This window comes from Geospiza fortis, unplaced genomic scaffold (assembly GCF_000277835.1).
Source record: "Geospiza fortis unplaced genomic scaffold, GeoFor_1.0 scaffold174, whole genome shotgun sequence".
Classification (NCBI taxonomy): Eukaryota; Metazoa; Chordata; class Aves; order Passeriformes; family Thraupidae; genus Geospiza; species Geospiza fortis.
This window is the reverse complement of record NW_005054480.1, coordinates 1,132,446-1,143,177: the sequence shown is the minus strand read 5'-3', so window position 1 is coordinate 1,143,177 and position 10,732 is coordinate 1,132,446. Positions and strand designations below refer to the sequence as shown.

At 42.8% G+C, this 10,732-nt stretch overlaps 1 protein-coding gene across 1 annotated transcript in view; it reads left to right on the top strand.

The window, feature by feature from the left end:
* The window catches only part of ARHGEF39 (Rho guanine nucleotide exchange factor 39), a 17,561-nt gene that overhangs the window by 1,021 nt on the left and 5,808 nt on the right, over positions 1-10,732 (top strand). Inside the window, 6 exon segments of the mRNA XM_014310067.2 lie at positions 390-574; positions 1,489-1,583; positions 1,982-2,102; positions 3,172-3,290; positions 4,980-5,050; positions 6,790-6,918. Coding sequence (XP_014165542.2) covers positions 428-574; positions 1,489-1,583; positions 1,982-2,102; positions 3,172-3,290; positions 4,980-5,050; positions 6,790-6,918 — 682 coding nt within the window. The 5' untranslated portion in view covers positions 390-427.

Below are 10,732 nucleotides of genomic sequence, written 5' to 3'. Positions count from 1 at the left end.
TCAAGACAAATCTTATGGTTATTTTCTACTCTTATCCATACCTCTTCCACCCACAAACTCGCTAGATTTTAACAAGAATTTCAAGCAAAGAATGGTGAGGGCAAGGCACAGGAAGCAGTGGTTTGCATGTGGGATTGTGCACTGAGATTTGCTTGCAGATGAATCATCATGTACCACTATTGCTTTCACAACGTGGTCTCCCTAATGGTGTTCCTCTGATGCAGGGCCCCTGTGCCCACAGGAGGGAATGCAGAAGGAAATTGTCAATAATCATTGCTGGCAGCTGACTGCCCTTATTTTGTAGGAAGGTGTTGAGTTTTTAGCTCAGAATCCTACCCTGAAACATAGGTTATTCTTTTGCTGTGTGCCCATCTTGCTTGGCTCTCCAGGATCCTTTACCTCCCTGTGTATCAACCCTGACTCTGCCATGAGTGTCTCATCCCTGTCATTCGTGGTCGGAGCAAACACTGTGGAAGACCAGCGGGCTCGCTGGGAGAGAAAGCGCAGCAGGACAGCCAAGGAACTGCTGGAAACAGAACACAAATACCTTGAGCAGCTGGATTTGGTGCTCACAGTGAGTATTTCTGCCCCTTCTGATATGTGCCTCCAGACGACACATACTTATTCATGTTGCCATGGGGAAGGGTGGAGAGCAAGACTGTGGTACATCCCTAATGCCTGGGACGCCTGCTGTGGCTGAAAGGGTTTTTTGTTGTTTTTCTTTTACCTCCTCAGTAATATTCAATAGCTCGTGGGTTTGGCTTTTTGGCCTTCGTCTATACACAGACATAAATCTTTTCAGTTTTGATTGAATAGGGTGCTCGCCCTAAGATGCCTGAGATGTATGAACTGTAGGGACACAGACAAGAAAAAGTGTATGAACAAGATGGTGAAAAACAGATGCATTGGAGGATACTGAAATAGACTCTTTTCAGTGTTGTAGTTCTGTTCCATGTGTTTACAGTTATGGTCAGAGCTACAAGTAAGGCTTACATCTGATGGTGCATATCTTAGGTAGACAGTCACAATATTTGATATCTTTCCAAGCCAAAGAGTGTTCAGGCAGCAACTCCTGGCTTCTGCTGTGTGCCACAAGTGGCCTTTGAGTGACTTCAGAGGTTAATTACTATTGCAGCCTTCCAGTACTTGAAGGGGGCTTTTAAAAAAGAGGGAGAGTGACTTTTTACACAGGCACATAGTGATAGGACAAGGAAGAATGGTTTTAAACTGGAAGACAGTAGGTTTAGATTAGATGTTAGAGAGAAGTTATTTACTGTGAGGGTGGTGAGGCACTGGGACAGATGGCCCAAAGAAGCTGTGGATGCCCCGTCCCTGGAAGGGATCAGCCAGTTTGGATGGGGCTTGGAAGATGTCTCTGCCAAGGGGGGAACTAGATGATCTTTAAGATCCTTTCCAATCCAAACCATTGAGTGATTCTATGATGATTTGTGAATGCTACCTGTTTGAATCTTTTTTTTTCCTGCTTAGTACTTTGTGACAATTTTAAAGGCCAAAGGGACGCTGAAGCCTGCTGTGTTGGAAACTGTATTTGGACCCCTGGAGTCCTTATATTCAGCCAGCCAGTAAGTGGACATAGGATGGAATTCCTGTACTTATGTTGGGAGGACTCTATGTTGATGAAAAAGTAAGATTTGGGGAAATAAGGCTAGCCCCTTGTAAAACAGGCATTGACTTCTTGCACTGCTAGCCTTGGTGGCACTTGGAGGTGTCCCCAGGAAACTCCTGATCTGTATCACATATCTGGGTGCCCAGTTACTGGACAGTGGTTTAAGCTCAGCAAGCCTGTTCCACAAGGTGATCTGTGGCTTACTCTCTGACCTCCAAGAACCAATTTGGTACAGAAACTGGATATGAGGTGGAGAATGGTAAAGGCAGGTCAGCAAAGGAAGGAATCAGAAGGAGCTGTGAAAATGCCATCAGTATGTATCCCTCACAAGCTATCTCTGCTCCTTGTGCACAGTGTTCTGTCACTTCACCTGGAGAAAGGGAATTTGGGACCAGGACTGGAAAATTTTTGCCAGAGTCTGGATCTTTATGGCCACTATGCTGAGAATTTGGAGCATGCAAATAAAACCTTGAAGGTAAATATGTACTTTAGTCTTCATATGGTTTCTCTTTTTCCATTCTGTGAAAGTGCCACATCCTTCCATTTGTCTTCTGTCTCTGGAGAGATCAGTTTTCTTGCTTTTTCTGGCTTGATGAAATTCTGGCTTTCTTCCACAATAAAATGGTGAAAACTTCTCTACTTAGAGCTTCAAATTTCTAATGCCTTTTCAGGTGTTTGTGTATGTATGTGCATATGGTGAGCACTGCTTTCTGAAACAGTGTTCTGTATTTACTCCCACTCCTTCCTAACTGGCAAGTCTAGAGAGTTTCCAGGCTTTCACTATGATACAGTGATCTCTTTCTAGGAATTGTCAGGTCTCCTAGTCTTTCCCATTACCACCAACTGTATCACAGTAGTGGGATTTCCTCTTCCTTCACATTTTCCACATTTTTTTCTATGTTGAAGACCATTTTTTTCCTTCCCACTTATGTCTTCAAATACAACCTGTTTTCAAGAAATTTCTGCAGACTATATATTTATATATATACATGATATAAATAACATAAACAATATAAGTATAAATATATAAATTATATATATATATATATATATATATATGTATTCTGAAGTCCTGACAGCTGTATCTGGAATTTAAACCAACTCCCAGTTTTGTTCATGCTTGTTCCCAGATGCAGAATGTACTGGGATGTTTCCCTCTTTGCATGCATGTACTCAGGCTTTTGATTTTCCAAGAGAAAAAGCCATTTTGGATACTTGTCTTAAGGTGATGGGAATGCAGATATGCATTGCTTTTTCTTGAAAGGCATGGCAAAAAGCCACAAGTGCACTCCTTGTTCTCCTAACTGGGTCAACCTTCTCTTTTTCTTTAATTTCATGTATAGAGGGGAGATATCACTTCAATTACCCACTGAAATGAACGATCAGGAGAAAGGGAATGGCTTGCCCATAGCCACAAAAGAAGTTGATGCTTGTGGGACTGGAGTCCTAAACTCTAAGTTGAAGTGTTCCAGCTTCTGGTACAGAGTAGGGCACGTAGTTCTTTCTGTAGTCTCAAAGCCAAATCTCTTTTTTGCTGCACACAGGAGCAAGTGAGGAAAAATAAGTCATTCCGACGGTTTAAGAAGCTCCAGGAGACTCGACCTCAGTTCCAAGGGAGGCAGCTAGAAGATCTGCTTCCTTTGCCCCTGCAGAGGCTGCACCAGTAAGTAAGCAATTGTGACTCTTCGAGGGATTAGCATAAGAAGGGAAGAATGAATGTATCACTATCTTTGTTGCTATGAAAGGGAAAGTTGCCTATTATGTCTCAAAATCAGAGCACAGAGGCAGCAATGAAAAAGCCCGAAGGATGTGCCTGCAAAGTGGAATCAGTATACATGGATGGGAGATGATACAGGAAGGCAGTTGTGTTTAGCCCTGGCTCTTTCCTCTAGCTCTTGGGTAGAATTGGATGCTTTCTGCTGTCTCAGTAAGCTACTGAAGTTTGGCTTTGAATGAAAGCAAGCTGACTGAAATACTGCAGAAGTGGTGGTCTCTATCAGCAATGCTTTTGCTCCATTTTTATGCAGATTGCTGACCTGGAGCATTATGACTATTGGAGATGGTCTTTTTGGAGAGAAATGAGATTAATGAAGGAGAGCTTCTCTTTCCTCTCTGGTTATCAGGGCCGTATGCTTTCCTCAGATTTGATGCCTATCACATTTGTCTCAGCCTGGACAGATCCACTCAGGATTGCTGTATCTCTCTTTTGAGGCACCAAGACTTCCAGTCTTCAAGAAATGTTTAGACAACATCATTTGACATGTGTGATTTTCAGGGTTGTCTTAAAAATGCAGAGGCAGGAATTGGACTTGATGATCCTTGTGGATGCCTTCCAGCTCAGGATATTCTACGATCATCTCCCCTTTGAAGAGGCAAACTGACTGCCTGAGGGGAGTGCTGCATGCACCTATGGGCAGCCCTTTCCTGGGGAGGGTGTGTGGGTAATAATGGTGTTTTTCTGGGAACCCAGATTCTGCTGCTATAGATCCAGTAGCTGTTTTTCAACCATGACCTTATCTACACTAAAGTAAAAGTGAGAGATTGAGCACCTATTTTCTTTGGAAATAACTTGGAGAGATCATACCACAATCTTTCATGTAACTTTATGTAATATTTTTAATCAGCTTGGCAGAAGTAAACACGAAACTGTTTGGTGGGTTTTTACTGTAATTCTTTGGATAATTGTTTTAAATTTGCAGTATATTTGTTACTGTCCAACTATTTGGAAAAACGTGAGCTTTTTGATAGAAAGTCCAATTTTTTTCATTAATCAGTTCTATCATGTTCAAATTTCTTTAAAATTTTTTTAACATATGCACTAGGTCATATGAGTTCTGCCAGTTTGTGAATCTGTTAAGTTCCTTCTATTTGACTTTACTGGGAGAAAACATTTGCAGAGATCTTATCTTCTCCAGTAAAGACTGGAAAGGAAAAAAGAAAAAGGTGGGTCCTAGTTCTTACAGAAATGCCTTTATTTTCTTGTGTGGGCAGAAAACATGGTATGAATACTATTAATATACTATTAAAAATAGATAGTTCAAAGAGAAATTTGTTGCGTATTGAAGGCAATAACAAAACATGTGAATTCTGAGACAGCCTCATGATCTTAAGTGATTTGTGAGTCTGCTTCTATTGGATTCCCAAGAAAAACCAAAGGTTTGCAGATGTACAAAATACTTGTGTTATTTTAGCTGAGACATTTGATGATAAAACGAATGAATGAAGTGTGACCAAAACTGCCCTGTTTAGGCTTACTCCTGGCTGAGTGTTGTTCACTGTGCTGTTCTAACAGGAGGTGCTGCTGCTGTTCCTGGTATCTTGTTGTGAATTAAACCTGCTCTCTCCACCTCAGGTACAAGCATTTCTTCAGAGACCTGCTGGAGAACACCAGCCCAGACACTGCTGAGTACCAGAAACTTGCAAGTAAGTGCTGGCACTTTGATCAATGATATACTCCTTGCTAAGAATATCTTGACTCTCACCTACCGCCTGGTTTCAAAGGAAAAAAATCTTCCTCCCTCTCTGGGGTTCTAGTGGATTGTTATTTTCCTTCTCCATCTTGATCAAGATGTCCCTGAGAACATGTTAGGAATAAAAATATGGAGTAACTACCTGTGAAAATGGCCTAATATATAGGTTGGAGAAATGGCAGCTGTTTTTTTTTAAACTCTGCTGCTTCTGAGGCACTGGAACAGGTAGCTCAAGGAATTTTTTGATGCCCCATTCCTGGAAGAGTTCAAGGCCAGGCTGGATATGGTCCTGAGCAATGTGATGTATTTGAAGGTGTCCCTGCCCATGGCAGGCAGGTTAGAACAAGATGATCTTTAAGGTCTCTGCCAACCCAAACCATTCCCTGACTCTCTTGGTCACATGCCTCAATTTTCTGGGATAATTTGTAACCTTCATGCTATATCCAGTCACTAGAGGTGTCCACCAGGGCTCAGTATCAGAGTCAGTCCTATTTAATATCTTTACTGATGATCTGGGTGAGGGAATCAAGTGCATCCTCAGGCAGTTTGCAGATGGCACCAAGCTGGGTGTGAGTGCTGATCTGCTGGAGGGCAGGGGGGCTCTGCAGAGGGATCTGCACAGGCTGGATCCATGGGCCAGGGCCAATTGTGTGAGGTTCAACCAGGCCAAGTGCTGGGTCCTGTCCCTGGGTCACAGCAACCCCTGCAGCTCTAGGCTGGGACAGCGTGGCTGGAAAGCTGCTGAGTGGGAAAGGCCCTGGGGGTGCTGGTTTCCAGTGGCTGGACACGAGCCAGGGTGGGCCCAGGGTGTCAAGAAGGCCAAGGACATCCTGAATGTATCAGCAATGGTGTGGCCAGCAGGACCAGGGCAGTGACTGCCCCTCTATGCTGGGCACTGCTGAGGCCATACCTCAAATCCTGGGCTCAGTTTTGGGCCTTTCACTGCAGGAGAGACACTGAGGTGCTGGACTGAGTCCAGAGAAGAGCAGTGGAGATGGAGAAGGGTCTGGAGCACGAGTCCTGTGAAATGTGACTGAGGGAGATGGGGATGTTTAGTCTGGAGAAAAGGGGTGACCTGATCACTCTCTACAAGTACCTGAAAGGAGGTTGTGGCCAGCTGGGGATTGGCCTCTTCTCCCAGGTAACAAGCAACAGGACAAGAGGAAATGGCCTCAATCAGTGCTAGGGGAAGTTCAGAATGGACACTGGGAGGCATTTCTTCATGGAAAGGGTCATTAAACACTGGAATGGACTGCCCAGGGAAGTGGTAGAGTCACCATCCCAAGAAATGACACTCAATGCCATGGTCTACTTGACAAACTGGTATTCAATCCTAGGTTAACTCAGTTATCTCAGTAGTCTTTTCTAATCTAAATGATTCTATGGTTTTTACAAGCAGTTAACACCACTTGTAGGGCACTTTCCTGTTTTTGCTTCCAAATCCAGGAAATTAGCCCTCTCTCTGATGTTTCGTTGAGAAGTGATTTCTAGAACTGCAGAATTGTTAGTTGGAAAGAGGCCTCTGGAGGTGTTCTAGTCCAATCTTTCACAGAAATTCCTGAATAAAGCTGTTGTTGATACTTGGTTTAAAACTTTTCTTCTTAATTTTATGCTGTCTTCTCTTAGTAAGATGTATAAGGTGAAATACGCATTCATTTGTGATAACTTTAAAGTATGCCGCTATAATTTCAGAGACTGTGAAATCTGTTTGTGAGGTATCTCACCGGGTCCAAGACATCTTTGATAAGAGAGAGAACTCCTTGCAGCTACTTCGGGTTCAGAAATTGCTCAAAGGACAAAAGACTCAGGTTTTGACTGCAGGTGGGTCTCACTGACAACTCTGTTTTTCTTCTGCTATGCTGAGATATGTGTACTTATGTTCTCCTCCATCTCTGACTCAGCTCACATTAACCAGTTTTACACTTCTGCCCAAATTCCAGATAGGCGATAGAGGAGTATGACTACTAATTCAAGCACTCCTTTTTTTTCTTTTTTTTTTTTTTTAAGTAAGAATTTTTGAGTAAGGATAAGCAACAGCTTAATTGCCTGACATTCAGATAGGAGAAGCTGATGATGTGGTTAGAAAGTTAGGAACCCAAGAAGATCAGGAGTGTAAGTCCTGGGTGGCAATGAAAGGGAGACACTAAATTCTTTTGGCTGAGTGTAAGCAGTGGCATTATCGCATTATATTACTCCATTGCACGAACCACAGATTTCTGAGTGTCAAGGGCACAAGAACTGTGGTGTTGTTTACATTAAGCTACAAGATCAATGACATTCTGCACTCACCCTTCATATGAAGAATTTTCTTTTATCTGCATGGTTAAACTGAGCCAGAAATCACTGTGTTTGTGTTGATTGTTGAGATAGAGAAAGCCACAGTCACTGGCAAGTAAGAACATTTCAATGGATAGCTCTCTTATGTGACTGGGTGCTCTCCATGCCCAGACCACCCTCTGAGCTGTGTAGGAAATATTGTGAGAATTGTGCCCAGTCTGAGCACTTATGACATGGTTATTTGGGGCTTCACCTGTAGCCTCACTGAACTCTGCTATTGCAGAGGTTATCCAGGCACAGTGCTGCAGCTGCAGAGGAGTGTTAAAGTCACTGTGTGTGAAAGTCTTTAATGCAAGAACCTCCAGGTACCTGTGAATGTGGTTGTAATTAACATGTATGGATTTTGGATGAAAAAATCTTTCCCCACTGGGATGGGGAAAAACTCAGACAAAGCTCGTGGGCTGAGATAAAGAGAGTTTAACAAGTAAAGCATAAGCTGTTCATGCATGCAAAACCATTCAAGGAATTCATCCACCCTCTGCCATGGGCAGGCAGGTGTTCAGCTATTCCAAGGAAAGGGCTCTGACCAGGGCTCTATCACACATTGTGATAACCTGGAAAGACAAGAGCCAGCACCTTAAAACTCCCCCCTTTCCTTCTTCTTTCTCCACCATAACAGGCTGAACATGATCCCATATGATATAGAATGTCCCTTTGGGGATTTCAGATCAGCTGTCCCAGCTGTGAGCCTTCCCACATTCATGTGCACTCCCAACCTCCTCACTTGTGGCTTGAGGAGCAGAAAAGACCTTGATACTGAGCAGTGCCTACATGGAAATAAATAAAAGATCCCTGTGGTGTCAATGGTGTTTTCACTGCAAATCCAAGCCAGCCACTGTGGCAAAAAATATCTCTATCCTAGCCAAACCAGCATAGGTAGAACAAAGGTTACTTATTAGAGGTTATTCTCAAAGGTGCTCAGTCAATGGGCAAATTAATTTACAATTCTCTTTCCTGTCCTTAGACTATTTTGGTGCTGCCAGGTGAAAGGGAGATAACACAGGTATGCTCTAATTATGCTGAGCAGAAGCATGTGTGGAGGTGCCTGGGCACACTTGGGGTAGTGTGTAAGTAAAAAGGTAAATCACTTATCCTGATTAATGTTAGAACTAATAAGATAACACCATGAAAACAAACGAACACCCCAAAACAGTATAACTAGACCAGAGATGGCCATTGTTTCAAAGTGTTTGGTCCACTGATTATTTTGGTCCCTGAAAATTCTGAGACGTAGGATGAGTGCTGAGGGTCAGTAAAGGCATTTCCGTTATCTAGGACAGAGAATTCTTGTAGTCATGTTTTCCATTGGCTGGAGTTACATAGTTATCATTGGATATGAGAAGCACAAATGTAAGAGGCAGCTGCAGCTTGCTAGTTTTGGGCCAGCTTTCCAGAAACAAAATAGCTTTTGCAGGACAGTTAAGATTGTGTCCTATTGCCAGGAAGGAACACAAGAAAAAACAAAATGCTGTAGGTTCAGAACAAAGGGGGAGTGTTGGAGATGGGTATCTCTCATTTTCCAGCGTCTCTGCTCCCACTGAGGAGACCCTGCTTTTCTTGCTGCCTTCCACATTCAGGACAAATATTGTGTCAGCCAGAACTGCCTCCTTAACATTGTTCTGTTATCCAGAGCTTCCCCTGGGATATTTTCTTGCCCTTCTTTCACAACAACTTCCTAGAACTTGTACACCTGGGAATCCTGGACATGGATCTATATTCCAAGACTTCCAGTGCAGTCTGGGCAGATTGTATGCCTGTGAGTCTGATCACAGCATAGCCTGAGGGAAACAGCTCCCGTGCTTCTGACATCTTCCTCCCATTTGTTTTTTTAAACCTGGATTGATTCCTCACCCTTCTCTTCCTCAGCTTCTTATTCAGGTAAGAGGACTGGTTCCAGTGGAATAAGCTAAGCAGGAATTCACTCGCTTCTTTGTTTTGTGACTGTAGTATTCTAATAAGACACAATCCACAATGAAATCCACTGTATTTTTATTCTAAAAGGTATTTATTGCTCATGCGAAAGCTAAGGCATGAAAGAGTGGCTGAAATTCCCTGGCAGATGTTTCCTAAACAAGATCAGGTGGCAATACCTTGTTATGGATTTACAGTTTTATAAATAGTCTTCCTGGCAGGTGTCTTCATAATTCCCATGAGTTGATGGCTATCTTCCACAATAATCTTAGTAAGAAGTCCTGCTTTATTTTATTTATTTCATTATTATTATTATTTTTAAATTGCTGCTTGCAGCTAGGTTTATCAAATTGTTTTGATTATTTCCCTCCTGCTTTCTTTTGCTCTTGTTTTATCACAATTAATTTCATAGGTGGATGACCCTGGGCTGTTTTGCAAGAGAGGTCGATAAGGTTGCCTATTCAGACCTTCCTCATTTTCTCTCTCCTTTCATGCCTTGTCTTTTGAACAGTAACCTGCAATTGGTATTCTCTTGGCTACTGTAGGTCTGTATATAGTCAGATGACCTGTGAAATATGGTTTTGTTTTGGGGAGGTTTTTTGAGCTTATTTATTTTATTAGCACACACAAACAAAACAAGGAAAAAATGGTAAGTTTTCAAACCGGAAGCTAGTTTCTGTTATACCACTGATGACAAACAACTGAGCAACACAATTTGAGATAGTTCATGTTGTGTTTTCTGAAGGCTTATGTTAATTTAAAGGTATGCATACCGTTCTCAAACCATGTTTTTGTTCTGATCACTTTAAAAAGACTTGCATATGATAATATACTCTTAGTTAAAATAGTAGATTTATAACAACTTCAGCGGCTCTTCATATACTAAACGTTTTGGGCTGGTTTCTGCTTCTACACGGGTGCTATCGGCGCTGGTGGGCCGGACCCAGCTGACATCCAGTGCCTTCTAGTGGCTGGAATTGATGTAGAACACGGCAGCCTACAAGAGTGGCTCACCCTGTATTCCTGTTTGTGTCATTACATCCTTTTTATTCCTGCCTGCCTCTCGGGGTCGGCTGCTTGTTCTCTGCCCCTGAGGTGAGTTGGGTGGTCCAGGGAGCGACCCCAGGCTCTGAAGAATGAGACTGGACTCTCTGTTGTTCGGTCTTCAGGTTGTTTATTAAGTCTTATCTACAAAATTTTCTTCCTGGCAGACAGAGGTCTGACCAGCAAGGCAGCCACGATGCTCTCCAACCGCCCCCAAGGCTGCTCCGTCTCTTATACCACAAATTACGTATATCATATTTACCTTTACTTTCCAATACCTATCACCCATGTTGGACAGTGCACCCCTTCCCCAAACCAATCCCTGAGTGCCAACATCACAGCA